The 25,908-nt window shown below is 26.1% G+C and overlaps 2 protein-coding genes across 4 annotated transcripts; one reads left to right on the top strand and one right to left on the bottom strand.

Moving 5' to 3' along the window:
* The first annotated feature begins 1,718 nt into the window (after nt 1–1,718).
* On the top strand, nt 1,719–4,976 carry LOC101236404 (agmatine deiminase). Of its 2 annotated transcripts, XM_065799105.1 has the most exons (3): nt 1,719–3,561; nt 3,851–4,029; nt 4,120–4,976. In XM_065799105.1, exon 1 carries the CDS (start codon nt 2,061–2,063, stop codon nt 3,117–3,119), a length of 1,059 nt encoding a protein of 352 aa, XP_065655177.1. In that variant the 5' UTR covers nt 1,719–2,060; the 3' UTR covers nt 3,120–3,561; nt 3,851–4,029; nt 4,120–4,976. The 2 variants fall into 2 exon arrangements, with proteins under 2 accessions (XP_065655177.1, XP_065655176.1); XM_065799104.1 differs by having other exon boundaries at nt 1,732–4,029.
* Nucleotides 4,977–13,759: 8,783 nt separating this feature from the next.
* LOC105849682 (uncharacterized) lies at nt 13,760–24,026 on the bottom strand. 2 transcript variants are annotated; one of them, XM_065799102.1, is made up of 5 exons: nt 23,849–24,026; nt 20,481–20,651; nt 16,942–17,064; nt 14,087–14,224; nt 13,760–13,982 (listed from the first exon to the last, which is right to left on the bottom strand). In XM_065799102.1, the coding sequence occupies exons 2-5, from the start codon at nt 20,644–20,646 to the stop codon at nt 13,831–13,833; spliced, it is 579 nt and encodes a 192-aa protein (XP_065655174.1). In that variant the 5' UTR covers nt 20,647–20,651; nt 23,849–24,026; the 3' UTR covers nt 13,760–13,830. The 2 variants fall into 2 exon arrangements, with proteins under 2 accessions (XP_065655174.1, XP_065655175.1); XM_065799103.1 differs by lacking the exon at nt 16,942–17,064 and having other exon boundaries at nt 23,849–24,024.
* Between the last annotated feature and the right edge of the window lie 1,882 nt (nt 24,027–25,908).

The following is a 25,908-nucleotide window of genomic DNA, read 5'->3' as shown; positions in this document are numbered from 1 at the left end:
AGAAGATCAGTACATTAAAAGTGAGATAGAAAACTTGGGTATGATTTAATTAGAGGTTTGCGGATCTTCTATTGAAGTGAATTGTATTATTGAACTTACAATGATTGATGGGAAGGTTCAAACAATATCATCTGAAAAAAAATAACTCATACCAATGCTGTTCAGTGTGTGGTGTCTCTCCAAAAAATATGAATAGTCTTGATATCCTTAATATAGATTATACCAACAGAGAGTTCAAATATGGTCTTTCCAGTCTTCATGCATCGATTCGATTTTTTGAGATGTTATTGCACATTGCATATAAAAAAGAAACAAGAAAGTGGCAAGCAAGATCTAAAGAACACAAAGAAAAGTCATCTGTAGCTAAACAAAAGATTCAGACTGATTTTATGAACAAAATGGGACTTGTTGTTGATTTCCCTAAAAGTGGTGGTTCTGGAACAAGTAATGATGGCAATACCTCAAGGCGTGCTTTTGCAGCATATGAACAAACAGCTGAAAATCTGGGTATTGACCAAAACCTTATATTCAGATTTTACATTATCTTGGTAACGCTCTCTTCAGGATATGAAATAGACTGCTTAAAGTTCAAGGATTATTGTTTTGACACTTTTAGACTATATGTGTCCCTTTATCCATGGTATTACATGGCTCAATCAGTTCACAAAGTATTGATACATGGACATGACATAATTAAAAGCCTTACATTACCCATCGGACTTATGTCAGAGGAAGCTCAAGAGGCTAGAAATAAAGACTTTAAATCTTATCGCGAAAATTTCAGCCGAAAAACATCCAGAAAAGCAACAAATACTGATCAATAGACTCCTAGTTTCCAGTGATCCTGTTATTTCATCATTGCGTAAATCAACATCACACCAAACAAATGATAAAGCATTTCCTTCAGATGTTTTACAATTACTTAAACAATCTTCAAACGATATTATTGTTTTATAATTTTTTGATGTAATTTAAAATTGATAACGTTTTCTTGCACTATTTTTTGCTTTTATTATTCCTAAAACATTATTTACCTAAATACTCAATTTTTATTCAATATAAGTGGGTCAAAAATCCGATAAGATATTCAAATATCAATTTACCACTTTGTAACTAAGGAAAGTATCCGGTAACTAAGCAATATAAGTATCCATAACAACTAAATTTAAAAAATTATCACTTTTGTAAGAAGTGTGATCTCATATTGGTACTCATGCCAAATTTAGTGAATATAGCACTTATAAAATATCTGCAGATAACAAAAGTAGGTTGTTGCTAAGCAAAATAAAGGTATCCATAGCAACGAAATAAAAAAATATTACCTTCATAAAAAGCGCAGACATCATATTAGTACTCATACTAATTATAGTGAATATAGCTCCAATATTAAATTAGTTATGAATTTTGTCCAGTAAAAGTGCATTCTGGCCCACTGTGCATAAGTGTGAATTGGCATATGTGCGAACTGGAAGCATTTACAAAAACTGGCATAAGTGCGAATTGGCGTAAGTGATCCGAATAAAATTGAAAATATTAAAATAAGTGCAAATTGGCATTTCGCACTTATGCCAATGTTTGCAAATTTATTCGGCGCACTTTTGCCAATTCGCACTTGGGCCGGTTTTTGCAATTGCATCCAGTTTGCACATATGCCAATTCGCACTCAAGCATTTTGCACTTACCCCATTCGCTCTTATACCAGCACTTATGAAATTCGCGGCTTTCAGACGTCCCTCTTTAACTGTGGATTACTTCCGTTTAATTAGAATAAATAATTAATAATTAGAATAATAACTGTGTTCCTTTATTGCACTTTCCTGAAGAAAATGTTGAGTTCTGATATTTTTATAACTTTTAAAGTGTGACCAAACAAGTTGTTTTGATTTTTTTAAACATTTTTTGAGATTAAATTTAATCTATGATAAAAGGAACTATATATCAAAACTTTATATGAGTTACCTCTATCGATTTCGAAATTACTTTCTGCAATTTTCATGTTGGCATCGAAGTTTTAACTATTTTTTTTTACTAATAAATTTAGCAAACAACAATTTTTGGTGATGGCCGTTTCAGCTCCAAAATCAACCTTTTTGTTTCCAAGCGAATCCTGTGAGCACGAAGGAACCTGGTTGCAATGGCCACATGAATTTGAGTATGGTGTTACTTACCGAGAATCTCTTGATGAAACTTGGGTGGCAATAACGAAAGCAATTTATTTAAATGAAAAAGTGCATATAATTGCATACAATATTACAGAGCAAAATAGGATTTTAAATTTATTACAGTCAGTTGGAGTTTCTTCGAAAAATATTGATTTCAAAATCCATAAAACAAATGATGTGTGGATAAGAGATAATGGTCCAATTTTTGTGAAAGATTCTAATGGTAACTTACTAATTGAGGATTGGGGGTTTAATGGATGGGGCAAAAAATTTGCTTATGCAAAGTGTAATAAAATACCATCATTGATTGCAATAGACCTCAAAATGGATGTGTTAAAAGTTAATATGGTTCTAGAAGGAGGAGCTGTAGAATTAGATGGACAAGGTGTATTGTTAACTACAAAAAGTTCAGTACTAAGTCAAAAGCCACGCTCTACTCGAAATCCTGGTATGAATCAAAGCGAAGCTGAATTAATTTTATCAAAATACTATGGTGTTACAAAAATAATTTGGCTTAATGGCAGTTTTATCAAAGAAGATGTAACTGATATGCATATCGATGGAATTGCAAAATTTGTTGATGGGAATAAATTAGTTACTATGAACAAAACAGATTTGTTGTATTTAGGACTTTGCAATGAGGATATACATATTCTTTATGAAAGTTCAAATATTTTTAATGCAGTGTATACAAAAATTTATTTACCACTTACACAAAAAAATGTAGTTACAACTTCAGGAAAAAGTATTGGAATTAAAGGGTGTTATGTAAACTACTATGTTGGGAATGGTTTTGTTTTGGTTCCAAACTATAATGATCCTCATGATATCATTGCCAATGATATTATTCAATGCCTATATCCAGAAAGGAATGTCATTGGCATAGACTCCAGAAATCTGTATAAAAATGGGGGAATGATTCATTGCATAACACAGCAGCAACCAGCAACAATTTAATTCAAAAAAAAGAGTTCAGTTTCAATGTAAAATTAAAAACACTGAGATAAGAAAATTTCTCATAATCAGAGACTACATTTGTTGTTGATAAAATTGAATTACAAGAACCTTAATAAAATGTTGAAACACTAATTTCATTGTACTAATGCACCATTAACTAATGCACTTGTTTTTGATTAAAAAATGTATGAATAAAGTAAACAAACCATGCATTAAAAGATTCAGTTATGCAAGTCTACATTTTATATTTTGTAATAATATTAATCTTAATTTTTTTGAAGATTAGCAAACTTCAACATTTGTGAGCAAGATGTTGTAATTTTCCAGTTATTAGTTATCATTACAAGTCCTAATACATATATTGCACCCTTTTTAAAAGTTTTAAAATGCTAACTTTAAACCAGATAGCGTTTCAGATGGCTAATGTGGTATGACATTTCATGTAAGACTCAATGGCAAATATTTTTATTTGTGTTTGTGAGTGTGTGTATGTTTGACTTGTCATGTGTTTGTGATTTATCATGTAGTTTTTGTTTTATTAAAAATTTACATGTATTGGCCTATTTTATTAAGGAATAGGTACAATATAAATGATTAAATGTCACACATTAAAAATGCTTATTAAAGAACATTAGTTGTATTTGTGTTAGTATGAAAGTCATTTTATGGCAGTTTTTTGCTTGTGATTTATTCACTGTTTAGAGGATTTAAATTTTATTGTAATGTGACAGATTGGGCTAACAAAATTGTGAGCAAGATACTTCTTTAGTCATATACTACTGACAAGATACTCTTGTCAGGTCAGATGTATGTTCATCATGATCACCCTGCTGAAAGTCAAAAATGCAGCACACTTGCTCTAGATGCTATATGGTCATAATATAACCAACTGATCAATGCAAATTCTGTTGTAAGTAATGTAAAGGCTCATCTATTTTTATTGTTCTTTAAATTCTGTAAGCCTGTGAGCAACTTTTAATAACAACTTTTATTGTTTTAGATTTACACTCCGCATTGCACAACGGGAGACAAAGTAGCAGAGTATGTGAAAGAACCTTTATTTGTAAGCCACGAAGACATGTTTGAATACTGGAGGAAATCTAAGTTTATATCAAAAAACTAGTACAGAAATATTTAGGGACATCTCTATCTTTAGTGCCTTTGGAGCGATTATTTGGTACTATGGGGCTCATCTGCAACTGGAAAAGAGCCCATTTGATTGCATAGCGAGTGCAAATGCTAGTGTCTTTTAGTAAAAATCTGCCATATCTTATAGTAGTAAATACTCAAAAATTTTCAAAATTTAGATTACCAACTTTTCAGTCAATTTGACATTGCTGATTTTGTAAATAAGATAAACTTTAGACACAATAGCATCTAAATTACACTAATTTAGCATTTGAAAATGCTTATAATTTTCTAGTTTCTAGCAACCAGAGTGATGCCTAAATTTATTTTATTTCCTATCTTGAGTATGTTCATTCAGTATTAAAAATTAACTTAAGAGGTTTATAGAGCTTCTTATTTTAACTTCTGGAACTTTTTAGATTTTATAGAAATAGTTTAAATTTTTTTTTTTTTTTATTTGTTTTTTTATGTTTTACATTTTTTAACTTTGATCTAAAATCACTTAAAATCTGTTTTGTCAAGTTTATTGAAATTTTCAGGATTTGTTCTTTATATAACAGTCTATGTTCTGAACTAAAAAATGTTGAGTTTTTTTTTTTTTTTTACTTATTTTTATATGCATTTTTATACTTCTTTTTAGTGAAAATTAACCTAATAATTGTACTTTAAAAATAATTTGAAGAAAATTAATTGTAATTTAGATCAACTTAAAGTTATACTTTTGATTTATTAACTTTTTTTCAGTTCAGAACATTTCGCCATTATTTTTCAATCTGCAAAGATTGATGTAAATATCTTTTTGCAATCAAAAGATATATTGGAACAACAAATCTGCATAGTTTGGGTTTTTCCCTAATCATTTTTAATAATAATAATTTTGTTTTATGTTCATTACAAACCTAAAAGACATAATTATAAACAAATATTTTATGAAATATTTTTTCAGGTATGTAACTATCAGTACTAACGGTAGGCGCATATCTGAATACTGAAAAGATAACATTCTATGTATTTGATCTTCTATACTGTTACTTATGACTATATTATTTGTTTTTTATTAACAATAATTTCTATACAACACACATTTTGTGTATCATTACTATATTATTAATTTATTAACCACCTGTAATAATAATAGAACCGTTGCCGACTTTTTCACTATTAAAGTCTGTATAAGTATATATATGTATGTATATATATATATATATATATATATATATATATATATATATATATATATATATATATATATATATATATATATATATATATATATATATATATATATATATATTAAAAATCAACATATTTAAAAATTGTGTAACCCTTAAATGTGTTCTATGTAATGACATAAATTTAAAAAAATTTTAATAAAGTTTATTTTAGAAGTGCCGCTAGACCCTTTATTATTTAAAAAGTTCCATAATATTTTAAAAACAGAAGTCTTTTAAAAGTAGGTCAACCTAATACTTAAAAGAAGTGAAACTAAACAAAAATACAAAAATAATAATCATTTTATATATAAATTTTTATTTTAAAATTGAGTGCTTAAAAGCTTTGATTTTTGATCTAAAAATTTAAAAAGTATATTTTTATAAGTTTTTTAGCAATTGTTTATAAATTAAAAACGATTATTATTTTTGAACTTTTTGTATAATTTCGCTTATTTTAAGTACCAGGTTGACCTACATTAGAAAGATTTTTTTTTCAAAATATTAGAAACCCGCTGGCAAAATAATAATGATAAAACAATGGCATGCCTTCAGTATTGCTACAACAAATGTACCAAAATGTTTTTTAGTACACAAGTATGATAGTATATCTCTCATGCTTTTTGAGCACAGATTACCATCTTTTTATACAATTATCTTAAACTATAGACATGCTTTTCGTAATCAGCCAATGGCTTGTACCTTGGTGAAAAATTCCATACATTCGCTTAATCAAACTTTAAAATAACATTTTTTTTTAAAAACTATGGACCTGACACTTAAATTGTATATGTCTGTTGTCTGAAATATATTCATAACAATATATAGTGTTTTTCATCATATAGAACACAATTACGGGGTGGCTGCATATATTTTTCAAAAATATTGTTTTTTGGGACACCCTAATATATATATATATATATATATATATATATATATATATATATATATATATATATATATATATATATATATATATATATATATATATATATATATATATATATATATATATATTAGGGTGTCCCAAAAAACCCTAGAGCCCCTGAGATGCATAGTGGTATAAGTCACTCATATCTAGTTTGGTATCAGTCTGACTAAAATCAGTATGGCTGTGAACAAAAACAGCTGTTTAGTGAGGAGCATAACAAAAAACAGTTCCAGCATCATTATCGATTGTATTTAATTATTATTAATATCGTTTATATAAACGATATTACAAATACATATTATATTATATATACATTATCGTTTATATAAACGAAGACTTCTGTTTCGAAACGACACAAATCCGGAAAGATTTAAGGGAAAAAATGAAAATCGAAAGAGCGGCTGGTAAGTTTGCCGTCATATCTTACGATAAATTGATAATTCGCGATTGGGATGTAAAAAAAAGCAATAATTTTTATAATATTTGTCATTAATTAACGCTATTTTATTTTCATTATTACTATGCATATTTAATTTAAACTGTTTTTAAAAATGGAGGAAAATTTCATATTTAAGTCTTCAAATGAAAATGACATCATCGATGAAAACGGCACTGATTCAAATTATTTTAGTCACAAAATGCTAGAAAGATAATACTATTCAGTTTCTGAATCATCACAATATCTAAGAAAAACTAAAAACACTTTTAATAAATAAAAACTTTGAAAATTTAAAAATATTATTGGATACAATTAAACACGATTTTAAAATTGTTTGTCTGACAGAAACTTGGTGTAAATGCGGTGAAACAAATTATGAATTAGAACTAATCAATTACACATCAATTCATCAAGCACGTAAAGTAAATGCAGGTGGGGGCGTTTGTATTTATATCCACAATTCAATATATTTTGTCTTACGTAACGATCTCTGCGTCAATGAAACAGATTACGAGTCTTTGCGCATTGAATTAGAAAATTATGCAGAGAGAAACACAATTATAAATACTACTTATAGACCGCCATCTGGAAACTTAAAAAAATTTAAAACTCATCTTAAAACATTTCTAAACAAAATTTTAAATAAAAAAAAGCATGTTTATATGGTCGGAGATTTTAACAGCAACCTGATTAACTATGCCTCAAATATTAATGCTAAGAATTTTATAAACACTCTTCTACAAAATAACCTTAACCCAACAATAAACAAATCTACAAGAATAACAAATAGGTTTTCTACTCTTCTTGATAACATCATAACTAACAACTTTCAAAATAACCCTCTTTACACAGGTATAATACAGACCGATATTTTGGATCATTTTCCTATATTCTTAGCTACAAATAACCTTTGAATAAACAATATTTCTACAAAATCTACCTTAATTCGGCGACAGATCAATGAAAACTTCTTAAAAAATTTAAAAACTGTTTACAAAATTGCGTTGATTGGGATCTTGTACTGCAATCAAATGATGCTAATAATGCATATAATTTGTTTCTTAATCAATTTTGCAAACAATATGAAATAGCGTTTCAAGAAATAAAAAAAATTAAAAACAATAAGTCGCTCCAAACTCCCTGGATGTCTAAAGGTTTACTAAAATCTTCAAAAAAGAAAGAAAAATTATATATAAAATATCTTAAAAAAAATCTTATAAAAATGAAATAATTTAAAAAAATTATAAAAATATATTTGAAAAAACCAAAAAATACTCAAAAAAACTTTATTATTCTCAGTTATAAGAAAAAACCAAAGGAAACACTAAAAAAAAATGGAATGTAATTAAGGATTTAGTTGGAAAAAAAAAATTACAACAAAAGAACGCTGCCAAAAAATCTTTTAATTAATGGAAAGTTAGTTTATGAAATCAATTATAGCTGAAGAACTTAACAACTACTTTGTTAATATTCGCCCAAATTTGGCCTCTAAAATTCCTAATAATTCCATTCCATTCGATTCATACTTAAAAACTTATGATAAATTTATGGATGAAACTGATTTAAAACTGAATGAGTTTGAGACTGCTTTTAGCAGTCTCAAAAGTAAAAAAAGGGAACGTTTTGATAAAATTAGTGTCGATATTGTAAAATCAGTATTTGACGTCATTGAACCTTCTTTATTTCACATTTTCAATCTCTCATTAAAGTCAGGTATAGTTCCTGATAAGTTAAAAACTATCCGTATTACACCAATTTTTAGATCTGGAGATGAGTCAAATATTTTAAATTACAGGCCTATATCAATATTACCATGTTTCTCAAAATTGCTAGAGATAATAATGTATCACAGACTTTATAATCATCTAACCGAGAATGATATGTTGTATTGCAAACAATTTGGCTTTAAAAATAAACATTCTACTGAACACGCAGTAGTTGAAATTTCCAATCAAATATCTAACGCCTTAAATAATGACTATTTTACATTAGGAGTTTTCATTGATCTGTCCAAAGCTTTTGATACCATAAATCACTATATTCTAATAACAAAACTCGAAAACTACGGAGTGAAAAATAATAACTTACTTTGGTTCAAAGATTATCTGACAAACAGAAAGCAATTTTTATACTATGATCAAACAAATACAATTCCATACTCTATAACTTGCGGGGTTCTTCAGGGATCTATCTTAGGACCCCTTTTATTCCTGTTGGACGTAAACGACTTATACTTATCAACAAATCTTTTTGACCTAATTTTGTTTGCTGATGATTCTAATCTTTTTCTTTCTCACAGAGATGTTAAATCACTTTTTAAAATAGTTAACAAACAGCTATGTAAAGTTAGTGAGTGGTTTGAAAGTAATAAACTTTCACTAAATGCGGATAAAACAAAATATATTCTTTTTCATAAAGTAAGAAAATCTGAAAATATTCCTCTCAAATTACCAGATCTTAAAATTAATAACACTTTTATTAAAAGAGAATCATTCATAAATTTTTAGGAGTAAAATTAGATGAAGATTTACAGTGGTATTCACAATAGTATTGAAAAAAAAATCTCAAAAAATATTGCAATGATGTTTAGGGCTAAACCTTTTCTAAATATATCATCCCTGAAAAAATTGTATTTTGCCTTTATCCATAGTTATTTGTCTTATTGTAATATTGTGTGGGGTAGTACTAACCATACAAAGCTAAAGAAACTCTACAACAAACAAAAACATGCGTGCAGAATAGTATTTGGAGCCGACATAAGTGTTTCTTGCGAACCACTTCTACGTGTGCTCGGTGTTTTAAATGTGTATAAACTTAATTTACACCAATTTTTATTTTTTATGTTTAAAACAAAAAATGGATTATCTTCAAAAATATTTCAATCTTATTTTAATAAAATTAACCATAAATACTCAACAAAGTTTTCAGATAACAATTTTATTGTTCCAAAATATAAATTAAAATTAATTCAGTTAAATACAGTGGACCTAAACTGTGGAAAAAGTTTCCAGATATTTATAACAATAAACAGACTACATTAGAGAAAATTAAGGACGAATCAAAATGATTATTATTATTTATGGATATATCGAACTTTAAATGTTTATTTTAAACTAAAAACAATCATATAAAAACTAGATTTAATTGTACCAGTGATTAATATAAATTAATACAAAATATTTAAAATAAAAAAATATATATATAAAATATCGCTGATGATGTTAATAATTTATCTAGTGATTATATTAATTATGAAATTTCATTTCTTGTTGTCTTTTATCCTCAAGAAATTTTATTTTTTTGACTTTTTTATTTTTTATTAATATTTTGTTAAACATTTTAGCAATTGTTTTCAACACTTCTTAAAAAAAAAAAAATAAACTATTTTTTATTTCTAATTATATTAGTTATTTTCGGTTTTTATTTCTATTTGTTATTTTATATATTTTTTTACGTTACGGTAAAGTAGAATTTATTACTATTATTTTTTTTAAATGGGGCTCGGCGATAAGGCTGAATACGCCTATTTCCTGCTCCAGCCAATAGTTTATATAAATGTATTAGCAATGTAAACATTTTTAAACGGCAAAATAAATAATTACAAAAACAAAAAAAAAAAAAAAATCGATATCATTAGACTTATACCACTCTGCTATGTAATAGAATAAACAAAATGCTAACCATTGGTTACAATAACTCAAAATATTGAAAAAAGTGACTTATACCACTATGCATCTCATGGGGTCAAACCTGGATCTGTAACAATGTTGAGTGGTCGACTGCTACTGGCAACCCAACAAACAATAACTTCCGTAATTTCCTTTGATTTATCTGCAGAAATTTGTTTATTTACGCCATTTTGTGATTTAATACTGTCGCCAATTGTAAGTTGTTTTAACGAACTTGCGATCTTGCTTTGATTTTTACTAAAAGTTTCGAAGAACACGTGTTTACTGTTCAAATGATACTGAAGCGTTGTTAGACTTCGGTGATATACAAATTCCTTGGAACAATATTTACAGATAACCAATTTTTTTAACTCGTCTTTAAAGATAAAGGCTCTGTTGAATATAGATTGATTGCCGTTTGAACCTATAATTAATTAATAAATTTCGTTAGGATAAGATAATAAAATTTCGGAAATTTTATAAATTAATTGACAAAAAAACAACGCGATCAAAAGAATTTCGAAAACAAAAACTATAAGGTTAGAGAGACAAATTAAAGACAAATAAAACAAAATTGCGTCATCACGTGAGTAAACATTGATTAGAAATAATATATATATATATATATTTTGAAGAATTGACCCAAAATTGACCCTGACAAATTGACCCGGGCGCCAAGCTTGAAAGGACGTCGGACAACCTGCTAGTTTTTTGTTTTTTTTTCACAATTAATAGTAAACATTTTAATGGCTTTAAATTCTATTATTATAATTAATCATAAACTATTTTTTACAAAAAAAAAAAGACTCAGTTGTAGTTGAATTAGACCTTCTTAAACTTTTGAAATTCCCGACCCTTTTATGATTGGAAGTTTTTTCTCAACCTAAAAAAAATATAAAATAAAAATATTAAATATGTTTATTTAATATATGACAAAGAATATTATTTTTTTGTGAACATGCATTATTATATTTAAAAGAAATATAACTACTGGAAATCACTAAATTGATTGCTAATTTCTTACTGACTTCATATAACAAGAAGTTGCCATTTTGCCCGATGTTACAAAAACATACACATTTATAAAATTATACAATCATAGTTGATGCATTTAAGTATTTTACAGCTTTTAAATATGTTACGAAAAACCTGGATCTGACCCAAACGAAAGAACTTGAAGTGGAAGTTTTTAATGTTGGCTTAGATCTATTCCAGCAGATTGATTTAAGATTTGAGGCAAGCAGGATGGTTGGCAATATATTTTTATTCATCTGGTTGGATGATTGAAAAAATTTTATATGCTTTAATTCATCCAACTAGATGAATAACATATTGATGATCTTTCCGTTTAAAATAAAACTTGCACAGTTTTATCCTAGAGATTAAAACGATTTTTAAGCAAAGAAATCCACTGCAGCTACTCAATTTTTCTACCTTTTTCCATACATTTGGATCATGCACCGGATCGTTTACCCTCAGCAACTGATACACTCTTACTGTGTCAGTTGCTTAGGATAATCAATCGTTTAGTAAACTGATAATTGTTAAAAACCCTCTCTGTTCGACTAAGGGCCAGGATTGACTTACTGATCTTTTAATTATCTTATTTAAAGGTTTAGCTAAAAAGATGAACTACGACCATGTTATAAATACTTGGGTAGCTAAAAAATTTTAAGCGCTTTATTTACGATTGTTAAAGATTTTGTTAATTTTCGTTTATTGGCTTTCAAACTACTAATATGATTCTTTTTTCTCAATCCAGTAACGCAGAAATACAATGTGTTGTATCAGAAATAGGTAGTTGATGTGTTCACAAAACTTTTGTAATTTCTTAGTATGAATTTGGGGCGCCGTACATCATTTTTGATCGGGCGCCATTGGCGTACTTAAAGGCTCTCTATATAAAATAGGGCCTTTATATATATATATATATATATATATATATATATATATATATATATATATATATATATATATATATATATATATATATATGGCAACTTCTTGTTATATGAAGTCAGTAAGAAATTAGCAATCAATTTAGTGATTTCCAGTAGTTATATTTCTTTTAAATATAATAATGCATGTTCACAAAAAAATAATATTCTTTGTCATATATTAAATAAACATATTTAATATTTTTATTTTATATTTATTTTAGGTTGAGAAAAAACTTCCAATCATTAAAGAGTCGGGAATTTCAAAAGTTTAAAAAGGTCTAATTCAACTACAACTTTTTTTTTTAGTCTTTTTTTTAAGTCTTTTTTTTTTTGTAAAAAATAGTTTGTGATTATATATAATAACAGAATTTAAAGCCATTAAAATGTTTACTATTAATTGTGAAAAAAACAAAAACAACTAGCAGGTTGTCCGACGTCCCTTCAAGCTTGGCGCCCGGGTCAATTTGCCCTCTTTACCTCTCCCCCCCCCTCTTAAAGAAAGAAAGATTTTATGAGATATAAATCACTAAGCACTAAACTATTTTTCAAAACATAGAAATTAAAAGAATCTCCACCATTTTTAATCAGTTTTAAAAATTTTTGCTTTAGGCACTAGTTAAGTATATATTGTCTTACTGTAGCAAACTTCATAATGATAACAGTGGTAGATCTTCAAGTAATTCTTTTTGCTTTTTAGTTGATTTTTTGTATTTTCGCTGACTCATTAAAAAATAATTACCTTTTTAAAAAAAAATTTTAACTATAATAATAATACTAAGATAATTATAGATAATTATAGATAGTTATAGCTTTTTTTACCAGCTTACTACCTAACTCCTTTACTTCATGGAATAACTTGGTATCAGAACTTTTGAGAGATTTTGAGAGGTGGTAAACATAAAAAAAATCCGACAAATTAAACAGAAAGAAATAGTATAAGTCCGGTAATGAGGTTGGTGAGCATAATGTAAAACTATTAAAAGTATGCTCTTGTTGCATAAAAATTTAAAATATTGGTGTTGTTATAATATAATTTAACCCAATTTTATTAAAGCACATCTTTAACATGTTGAGATTTTAAAGATGTTAGGCGCTGAAAGATGACTCTTTTAGAGAGGTTATTTTTATTTTTCTGCGGAACTATGTTAGTTATTATTTGTTCTTTAGTAGAAATTATTTTGTATAATATTATTAATCAAAAAACTACAGTTTTGGGTTTTTACCGAAATATACCAAATTGAACGATGATAGTCAAAAACTTTTATTGGATTGCTTTCCTAGCAAATCTAAACAATCGTGCAAATAATATATAATAGTTCAAAGTTTTTACTTAATGTTTATAATTTAGAAAAATAATTTTTACATGTTAACTATCTATTTTATCTCAGTTGCAATTAAGTAATGTAATTAGCAGTGAGTGTTACTCCATTTATTAGAGCAATAACAGTTGATACACATCCAAACGCAAAAGACCAGTTGTATGAAGTAAGATTTGTTATTTTCAGATACTTTGAATATACAACGAGCCCAGACATTGACAGAATAGCTGCACAAAAACAAAAAAATTAATAATAAACATAAACTTTTAAAAAGTTGTATAACGTTTACATAAAAAAAAAAAATAAGTATAAATAATTTCTAAATCATTACCTGAAAGTATAATTAATATACCAATATGCTTATGTCCTACTGTTTTAATTTTTAAATGAATGAATCCAAAGTAAATAAATGAAGTTAAATATCCTAAACATCCCAAAATCATAAGGATCTGAGTCGCTACCAACGCAACTAAAAAATAAATACTAAATTATGCAACTTGTTTTTGTTTTTATTGGACAAAAATTTACATAGGGGAGGACGAGTAGGAGTAAGCCCCATTTTTTAAAATGGCTCTATCAAGAAAACTAAAAGTGAGAAACAAAAAGTTAGTTTACTAAAAATAACATATAGAAGTAAAAATAACACATAGAAGTAAAAATAACACATTAAAGTAAAAATAACATATAGAGGTAATTATAATAAAAAAGTTGATCATTGTTTTAAACTCAACAAAGAAACAAAATTTGCTTTTATTTTACTGAGATTTGTAATTTGCAAAATTACAAATCTTAGTAAAACAAAAAATACTTTAAAAAAAAATTACTTACTAGATATGTAACTAGATTTAAAAATTTAGTTTAACAATAAGTACGAGGTTTAGGCAAAAAAAAACAACACTGTGTTCCAGATCCAACATTGTTTGTTATCTACTTTTCAATCAATACCTGATATATCAAAATAGTCAGAATGTTCTTTAAAGAACTTTTAAAAAGTACAAAAGTTTTGCTTTTAGATAAAAAAAAAAAGGAGAATACAGCTAACATAGACCGCGTTAAGTACGTTAAAAAATTGAATAGTTTTAAGACAAACTTGCTCGTAATTACTTGTTAAAAGTTTGGGGTTTTTTTTCTCGGTGCATTTTAGCTATTGGGCTAACGATTCACTTGATTTAAAAACTTTAATTAAACTAAATTATTACTCTGACACCTCAAACATCTTTAGTCATTTGTCAAACAATATTTTTGTCCGACTCAAAATTGGTCAAAATATAGCTTTGACCGACTAAATATTTTGCATAAATTTAAAATAACTTAAAAATTTTTGTATCAACGGAGACACAGTTCAGCAAAAACCATGATGGTTTTAAACTAAAAACCTAACAAAATAATTTAAAAAAGCTTTTCTTTTAAAAAAAATTTTTTGATAAATTATGCAGCACAAAATTTATTTACAAATTAGAAGTAGGAGATTGTTTGCTCTTTTGCGCTGCAATTTTCATAGAACTTAAAGAACCATTTTGAGTTTTGGTTTAATTAAAGACTCTGCGAGGGAACACTTTTGATTTTTTTGATTATTAGTTAAATTTATAGTTGCATAATTTATGCATGATCCCTAAGAACAGTTTAAATGAAAAGTGTTCTTAGTTAAATACAGCAATTTTCATTTATTATTTTTAAAAACATATTATTATCATTTTTAAAAAAGGTTTTTAAAAAAAGTTACTCAGTTTTCAAGCTTCTTAGTTTTGGAAAATCAAATGCTTTACTTAAAAAGTATTAACAAATTTAAAATGGTAACAAAGTTAGAAAAATGCTGACAAACTTACTGTGAAAAAGAGTATTCTAAGTACTGAGCATAAATCTAAAGAAACTTAAATAAGCATTATACTTAAGTAAGATTGTTAAATAAGCATTATACTTAAGTAAGATTGTTAAATAAGCATAATACTTAAGTAAGATTGTTAAATAAGCATAATACTTAAGTAAGATTGTTAATTTTCCTGATAAAACCTAGAGTTATTTTTTTTTAAAACACTTTATACTATGTTAAGTTTGTTAAATTGCATTATAAAATATTATGTTGGACGTTTTACATATTACATTATTTAGTATGTCATAGAATTGTTACGTAATCAACTCTACACATAATAAAGTTGTATGAAAAAAAAAAAGAAAAAAACATAATAAAAGTTCTGATTGTAGAAGACATCAATTTTTAACTTGAATATAGTTGATATTTAAAATATCTGATAAGATACTAATTTTTGTAAAACAAATATTTTAGTTTTTGTTAATAAACGCCGTTGGAAATTGTCCTAAAAACATAAAATCAAATCACCAAAAAATGAACGCAAATCACCAATAAGATAAACTTCACAATCACAAGTTAAACTCATTTGGCACTAGCAACTTTATTTGTTATTTAATTGATAAAAGAAAAAATCAAAATATTTAAACTTCGTTTGTTTTTTTAAAAGCTTTTTACCGTGGTTTTTTCATAAAAAATTACAGAATAAATACCTTTTCCGTGTCGCCATATCATCGAATGAGCAATCCTTCTTTATCTAAATATCTTTTCCTTTAATTTTTTTAATAATCTGATCCTATTCTTAAAAGTCAACAAGCCAAATTCGGAAAATTCCAAAACAAAATGTGAATGGAAAACATTAATTGTTTTAGCATTGGCAAAAAAAACTTTTTTTTTCTATACTTCTTTCATTTCATTTACGGAATACAATTACACACGTGATCAACAATATTAGTTACAAGAATGTTAACAATTTGTTGTAGTACTTTTTTAATTAAATTGTTTTATCGCGCATTTTTAAAGTTTGAAATCATCTTTTCTGCACAAACATGAATCAAAAATGTTTAAAACCATAGCGACTTTTTCATGAGTTAGATATTGTCTTATTTTGTTGATAAATAAACCATTTTTAAAGGGCTCTTGAGTGCACAAGAGTATATGGTAGGGATCGCCGGTTTCAGTATACGGTATACTAACTTTACGGTAAACTTTACCGTATATTTGTTATACTGAATTTTAGTATACCATTTAGTATACCTATATACTTTTATTTATGAAATAATTCTGGACTGACTTGGTAATTTAATAATTATATACTTTATAATGTATTAAATAGCTATAGAATATTTATTGTATTATCATAATTAAAGTGTTTTTACCATTCCTTTTATTAACTCGTTGTCTTTGTCTGTTTGTTTGTCTGTGAGCATCAAATCTTGCAATCAATCTTTGAGTCATTTTCTGATAATAGATATTCTTCAAATTTTGCATGCATATTATTGCTTGATGAAAAAACAATATAATTAGTTTTGTAATAAGTCAATTAATTTTGACAATTTTAATTAAATTTATTTTTTAAGTGCAAAAAAGAATAATAATTTTTAAAACAAGTATATTAATTGTTGACTTATGTGCGCGATTAGCATATTTGGACAAGGGGTTGACTTCGTAACCTGAATGTCTTTGGTTCAAGAACTGTGTCATCCTGATCTTTTATGTTTTTTTACACACGCATACGCCGATTCTTAATAAAATAAAACAGCAATATCAGAAAAAATTGATTGCAAAATTTGTGTTTTAATAACATATAAAAGGATTGGGTTTTAAAATTCGTTTTTAATTGTTTAATCTATTTTTTAAACATTTTTTATTTTAGTTTATTAATTTGTTATTGTGTTATACCAATAAATTTTTACATCATGCTCCTGGTATAAAAAATTATTGATATAGCACAATAACCTATATATATTTTTTTTCGTAGATATAAGGTAAGGAGTGCTGGTCCTTACCTTATATCTATCTAAAAAAAATATTGTATATAATGAAACCTTTATTGAATATTATATTAAAACGCACAAACAAAAACATTTAATAAAAAATAAACACATTTTTTTTAAGTAAACCGTTAAAACTTTTTCATAAACGATAATACTAAATATATGTATATATAACATATTTCAAAATACTATTCCTCTATATAATAAAGCTTTATTAAAGTATGGTAATAAATGTAGTTTAACATATAATCCTATAACAATATCAACTCCAAAACGGAACAGAACCCGCAACATCATATGGTTTAACCCTCCATTTAGCAAAAACGTTAGCACCAACGTGGGAAAATGTTTTTTGAAACTTATTGGCAAACATTTTCCTAATAATAACAAACTGCATAAAATCTTTAACAGGAACACAGTCAAAGTTAGCTACAGTTGTATGCCAAGTGTAAGATCTACTATAAATTCGCACAACAAATACGTTTTATGCAACAGTACAAACCCTAATCAACAGAACTGTAACTGCTATAATAAAAATCTCTGTTCATTGTTCAATAACTGTTTAACAAGCAACATTGTACATCAAGCAACTGTTACAACTGATAATCTTGATTCATTTTCTAATGAAAAATCTTACATTGGGATAAGTGAGGCTCCGTTTAAAATAAGATACGCTAATCACGTTAAAATATTTAACATCTCTAAATACAAAAATGATACTGAGCTCTCAAAATATGTATGTAAGTTAAAAGAAGCTATAGTTCCTATAGTTAGGTGGAAAATTTTCACACAATGTAAAGCATATAATTCAACATCCAAATCTTGCAAATTATGTCTCACCGAAAAATATGAAATTCTATATTATAAAACTACTAGTTTATTGAATAAAAGGAGTGAGATTGTTTCTAAGTGTAGAAATAGAAACAGATTCCATCTTTCCCAATATGACACTGGCGATTAAAAAAGATGTTTTTCCATATTATTATTATTACTATTATTATTATTATTATTATTATTATTATTATTATTATTATTATTATTATTATTATTATTACTATTAGCATGTACATACATACATACATACTTACATACATACATACATACATACATGCATACATACATACATACATACATACATACATACATACATACATACATACATACATACATACATACATACATACATACATACATACATACATACATACATACATACATACATACAAACATACATACATACATACATACATACATACATACATACATACATACATACATACATACATACATACATACATACATACATACATACATACATACATACATACATACATACATACATACATACAAACATACATACATACATACATACATACATACATACATACATACATACATACAACTCTATATAGATAAAAAATCTCTAAGGCAGTATTTGTATAATTGTATGTTAGCTATAGGCGTAAACACCTCTGGACCAATCAATACCAAACTTGGCACAGGCACTAAGTAGGCCTGAGCGGTGGTTTTGGCCAGATTTGGGTCACCAGCGGCCCCTCCTAACCCTAACCCTAACCCCGAGAAACCCGCGCGAAGAGCCGGGTAAGGATATATATTAGCTATATATATATATATATATATATATATATATATATATATATATATATATATATATATATATATATATATATATATATATATATATTATATATATATATATATATATATATATATATATATATATATATATATATATATATATATATTTATATATATTTATATATATTACATTTAAAAGAATTTATTATTTTTTATTATTTTTTTATTATTGAGTCATTATTTTCGTTTATTGTTTTATTGACTATTTTTCAATAATTAATGATTTAAAAAATAATAATTGTATTAATGATTTATTTGTAAACAAAAAAAATAACAATTGTATTAATGATTTATTTGTAAACAAAAAAAATAATAATTGTATTAATGATTTATTTGTAAACAAAAAAAATAACAATTGTATTAATGATTTATTTGTAAACAAAAAAAATAACAATTGTATTAATGATTTATTTGTAAACAAAAAAAATAATAATTGTATTGATGAATTATTTGTAAACAAAAAAAATAACAATTGTATTAATGATTTATTTGTAAAAAAAAAAAAATAATAATTGTATTAATGATTTATTTGTAAACAAAAAAAATAACAATTGCATTAATGATTTATTTGTAAACAAAAAAAATAAAAATTGTATTAATGATTTATTTGTAAACAAAAAAAATAATAATTGTATTAATGATTTATTTGTAAACAAAAAAAATAATAATTGTATTAATGATTTATTTGTAAACAAAAAAAATAAAAATTGTATTAATGATTTATTTGTAAACAAAAAAAATAATAATTGTATTAATGATTTATTTGTAAACAAAAAAAATAATAATTGTATTAATGATTTATTTGTAAACAAAAAAAATAATAATTGTATTAATGATTTATTTGTAAACAAAAAAAATAATAATTGTATTAATGATTTATTTGTAAACAAAAAAAATAATAATTGTATTAATGATTTATTTGTAAACAAAAAAAATAATAATTGTATTAATGATTTATTTGTAAACAAAAAAATAATAATTGTATTAATGATTTATTTGTAAACAAAAAAAATAATAATTGTATTAATGATTTATTTGTAAACAAAAAAAAAACTTTCTCAAAATATGACATAATTCAAACACGTATACTTTGCTCTTGTCTTTCTACCATATCTCGAAATGGGAGAACTAAATACTAGTTAAACAATAGAAACAACAAAACAATAGTAATCTTAAAACATTTAAATAATTATTAAATAGACTTAAAATAAATTGTATACTTGAAATAAATCATGAACTAAAATCGAAAAATAAAAAGTTACCGCACGTTTCTCTATCACTGCAGTACGATTGTTTTTCTGAACGCACACAAACATTCCACAAACCAAGATGAACGCCATTTATTGATTCCCAATTGCTTCCAGCAGTAGATAATATACCAAATATTGATGAAGTAACTACCAACCCAAAATGAATTTTAACAATCATTTTTCCTAAAAATTTAACTCTCAAGATGAATCAAAGATTTTTTTTTGCCATTTAAAAAATGCCGTTTTGTATAAATAAAATTTTCATGAGCGGGGCTAAAAGAAGACAATATTTGCCTTATCACTACGCCCCAATGACAACACTTTATAGGGCTTTCCAAAACAACTACCAACATAAACACAAATGACTTTGTTTACATGACCGGGGCAAAGGGGGTAAATTGACCTTTGGCGCCATTTTAGCATTAACAACAACAATATTGGCTGATGGAAAAAGAGAGAGGGCTTGGTCAATTTGATCAGAATTAACATCGAAAAGAGTGCAGTTTTGGGGTGAAGGAGAGCGATATAGAACAAAGAGAAAGGTGATAGAGTGAAGTGGTGTTAAACGAAAGCACATAAAAGAGCATTCGGTGGATTCAAACCTAGCTTCCCGACAAATGGGTGGATTTTTACCGATATAAATGCCCAGGCCAAGCATGTGACTATTGGAGTCTTTACAAATTCAAGGAAGCTAACCATCAATACTAAGATCACAAGATGAGACAGCTAAACTCAAATTAGTCTCACAAAGAGAAAGTAGGTCTGGTAAACTTTGCAAGAGATAAGACTTAACAGAAAAAAAATTATTTCAAAGACCACAAATATTAGTGAATAATAGGTTTAGAGAACTTGATCATGACGATGGTTTTTTGTGTTTTATAGTTTATGGTACTTTAGTCATTTTTAAACTTAAGCTGTAAAGTATCAGTGCACTGTTGGTACACTGATACTTTACAGCTGTTATTGAAATCATCCTCTCTGAGAGCTACCACAGAGTTCAGCGAACCTGACTACCAGCTGGTCTTAGAACCATAAAACTAAGTTTTAGAGCTGTACCCTCAATAGGAGATAATAAATTACAATAAATATGTAATGAAATAATATATATTATATAATAAATATTTAATGTAGTAGTTTTGTTTATTGTAAAATAAAAGTTTTGTTCATAGTAAGTAATAAATAAATATATATCACGTATATAAAGCTATATTGATAAAATTAACAAAACATCATAATGTTTAAAAAACGTTTTTTAAAACTACATTAACTATAAAAGTTTGCATTCGCTTTAATCGTGATCTGTTAATAAGTTTTTTTTTTCAGATTTGCAAAGACTTTTGATATTTTACTTCAATCGGCACAAATGTTGGATCTTTGCCTATTTATAGGCGAAGGAATATCACACCAAAACTTCTTAAATGAATTGATAGCCTTCGGATGATCTTTAATAACTTCTTCCAATTCTTTACCATTTTTAGCGTTAAAAATTTGGTTTGAAAACCAGATATCTGCCCGTTCATCAGCAACAAACTTAACTGCCGTCTCAATTCGTTGTCTGTCTGAAGGAATTAGTATGTAAGCAAATAGTAAAATAAACTGCCCAGGAGTTTCATTAACATTGGCTAATATTCGGTAAACTTTTAAAATTAACCTTAGGAAATTTCACTACATAAATCAGATGCTTCAAAAGTTACATGTTATATCTCCATTTCAGTTCATTCTCCTTCAATTGTATACCATTATTGTCAAAGTTCAATGTTAAATAGTCATATTTACAACGTATTGCTTCAACAAAATAATATGACAGCTGAATTGTTATTACCCCCAAAAAATTTATCCAGACATAACTTTTATAATCGATCTAAAATATAGTGTTGACAACCAACATAGAGAGGTTTCTGAAAGCCAACATTTTTAAAATGTGTCATTAATTTTTTTATCACGCCACTTGTTTTCCCAGCGTTAACATTTGTAGTGTCTGTCGCAATCATTTTTATAGATCTCCATAAATCATATTCATTCAAAAGTTTTCGAAGTCCTTCTAAAATTGTATCTGACTTTCCATTCTTCAATACCATTGGCTTTAGCCTAACCTCTTTTTTATTGTTCTTTATCACGACTACTTGATGTTACACCCCAGCTATCTTTTTCCCATCAAAATGTAAACACCAATTCTCAACTTTTAGTTCTTTTCTTAATTTATCTTGTAACTTTTTACCTTCTCTGATGGTTGCCATATAGATTGCTGGTTGAGTTGGCGCTGGAAGATCGACACTATCCATCTGAAGTTGTTGAAACACTGTGGCAACTTTTCGTGTACTTAGCTTTGCTTTATAAACCAATTTAACAGGCTCGACTGTCCGGTGTTTAATTTTTCGTTTATAATTATTTTTTGAAGATTCAAAATCACTACCACTGTCACTTACCGACTAAATACTACCTTTGTTTTACTCTCTGTATTCATTTAGAATTGAAGTTGATGGTATTGATGGAACGTTTTCAATTTTATTTTTCCTTGAAGGATGTATTTTTTTAGGATCATCAGGCTTCATTGTAGTATATCCCATTCTACCAGATGTCTCTAATTGCTTTATATAAAGATTTTTATCTTCAGAATGCAATCAAAGCCCATCCTCTTTCGTTATATCTAATAAACCATCAAAACTATACCTGGTTTTTTGATTTCTATTTGTCTCTTTTTTCCATCAAAATGCAAACACCGGTTCTCAACCTTAAGTTCTTTTCTCAATTTATCTCGTAACTTTTACCTTCTCTGAAAAGCTTTGCTTCCCTTTGCTTAAAATCTTCTACTTCTGTTTTTAAAATAAATTAGGCGTTGTGTAATTTATGAACGATCTCTTAAGAACTCTCATTCATTTGATACGTGAGTTTTTTTAAAAGTACCTTAAAACTATTGTCATTTTTTTATAAAACCTCATAACTAAGTGACATGCTCATTTGAAAATTCTAAAACTATTTTTTATACCTAGTATTTTATCTTTCTAATATGGAGGTTTTCCCTAGGTACCCGAAACATATATGTGCAAGGTACCCGGCACGGATAATACCCAATCTGTATATTCCGAGTACCTTTCCAAGGTACTCAGAATATACAGATGTGCCGAGTGCTCGGCTTGGACCAGGAAAAAAATACTGGAAAACCGGGACCGAACCATGAATCAAGACCGAACTGGTTTTTTAACCAACAGTTGATTTGTTAAATAAACTTTATATCTATAAAGTATTATGTTTTAATAAGTTAGTATCTTCAAGTTTGTTCTGTTTAAATTTAAACATTTAATATGTAAAATAGTTTTATCTGATAATTAATTTAAAACAATCTAAATAAACTAATAGAAATAATATAAATTATAACAAACCTGCTCAAAATAATTTTCTTCACTTCCAATTAGCAACTGACTACTTTAACTCTTTACCTCTTTAAGTTATTTTTCCGTTATTTTAATTATTTTGCAACATATTTGCAGTACTTTTTTTTTTTTTGTATTATTGTAAAAAGGAATTGCAACTTAATACTTTATTAGAAGATGAAATATAAATTAGTAAATACTTATATCAAGTTATAAATACTTTATTTTAAAATCAGCGTGTAACAATGTTAACTTATAAAACATTATTGTCACGCGTATTTAAATATTCAACACTAGTTTATTAACACCGCATGCTCATTCATAAGTTTTTATCGTACCGACGTCTTTTGCTAATATTCACAGTTATTTTTTATTATAATGATTTATTATAAAATAAAACAGTATTATTAAAAGGCTTGTTTTTGAATACTTTTACTTTACTGATGTCAAAAAACTACTTTTCAAATATGATTTTTACCATTGTTATATATATATATATATATATATATATATATATATATATATATATATGCATATATGCATATATGCATATATATATATATATATATATATATATATATATATATATATATATATATATATATATATATATATATATATATATATATATATATATATATATACACACTTAGGGCATCAGGAAAGTTTGTGCAATCCTAAAAAAATATTAAAAAATAAATATATTTTTTATTTTATCTTATTAAATGTTCAAAATATTTGCCATATTATTTATGCATAGTTGCATCATTTCCAACCACTTCACAAATGTTTTCTATAGTCTTCAATAGGTATGCCTGAAAGTATCTTCGTTATTTGTCTTTTTGACTTTCAACGTCAAGATGAGTTTTGATGCAGTCAAATAGCCAAAAAATCTGATGGAACTAAGTCTGGCAAGTAAGGTGGGAGGCAAACTTTATTGAATCATGAGGTCTAGAATCTTCATGAAGAAATTTCATATTTTTTGTACCAGAGGTAGGTTTTTGCTGGTTTATTTCTTCTATAATTGATTTAAGCAATTTTCAATGTAATAATTAGATGTTATAGCCTTACCTTTTTCCAAATAATCAATATAAACAACGCCTGTTGTCTTAAGGAAGATAGAATATATGCTTTTTGTTTCAAAACGGGCTTGTCGTAATACAGTTCCAGGAGATTCACTTTTGGCTACCCAGCTGGCATTTGATGACTTGTGTCCAATCTGTTCCAAGGTAAAACGATTCATCACCAGTAATAACGTCACACAATCTCAGTTATTGAAACTCAAAGCAGAGCAAGAGCTTTAATATATGCTCTATAATAAAATTTATTCATTTTATAAAGTTTTTTTTTTAATTACTTTTACTAAAATTGAAATAGTTTTTTTATTATATAAGCAATATATGATGAAAATGTAATTAAAATGTAGAGAAATAAACGCTCTTTAAAGTGATATATAATATTGACATAAAAAAGACTTTAAATACATGACGCCCTAGGTATATCTATATATATCTATATATATATATATATATCTCTATATATATATATATATATATATATATATATATATATATATATATATATATATATATATATATATATATATATATATATATATATATATCTATATATATATCTATATATATATATATATATATATATATATATATATATATATATATATATATATATATATATATATATATATATATATATAATATATATATATATATATATATATATATATATATATATATATATATATATATATATATAATATATATATATATATATATATATATATATATATATATATATATATATATATATATATATATACACCTTAGTATGTTCTAAATGATAAAATAAGACTCGATTTAAAAGTTTTTAAATCAAGTGTTATTTTACCCTTGAACATTTAATGGGTCCCTATTATAAAAAAGTTTTACAAAATTATGTCATGTTGAATCTCAAATGAACTGAAATTATATAAAAATTTTAAAAATAAAAATAATTTAATGAAACAAATCATTATTGAAAATAATAAACTTTTTATAAATTAAAAATAA

The sequence above is a fragment of the Hydra vulgaris genome, chromosome 06, assembly GCF_038396675.1.
Source record: "Hydra vulgaris chromosome 06, alternate assembly HydraT2T_AEP".
Lineage (NCBI taxonomy): Eukaryota > Metazoa > Cnidaria > Hydrozoa > Anthoathecata > Hydridae > Hydra > Hydra vulgaris.
Note: the sequence above shows the minus strand (reverse complement) of the source record. Positions and strands in the feature narration are given on the sequence as shown.

Excerpts from the sequence above, each read along its gene's own strand:
- LOC105849682 (XM_065799102.1), bottom strand. The coding sequence starts at position 20,646 with ATGATTGTTAAAATTCATTTTGGGTTGGTAGTTACTTCATCAATATTT. Across the intron at positions 14,225-16,941 it reads ACGAGTTAATAAAAGGAATG|TTGCGTTGGTAGCGACTCAG; the intron begins GTAAAAACACTT and ends TTTATTTTTTAG. Across the intron at positions 13,983-14,086 it reads TATATTAATTATACTTTCAG|CTATTCTGTCAATGTCTGGG; the intron begins GTAATGATTTAG and ends GTTTTTGTGCAG.
- LOC101236404 (XM_065799105.1), top strand. The coding sequence starts at position 2,061 with ATGGCCGTTTCAGCTCCAAAATCAACCTTTTTGTTTCCAAGCGAATCC.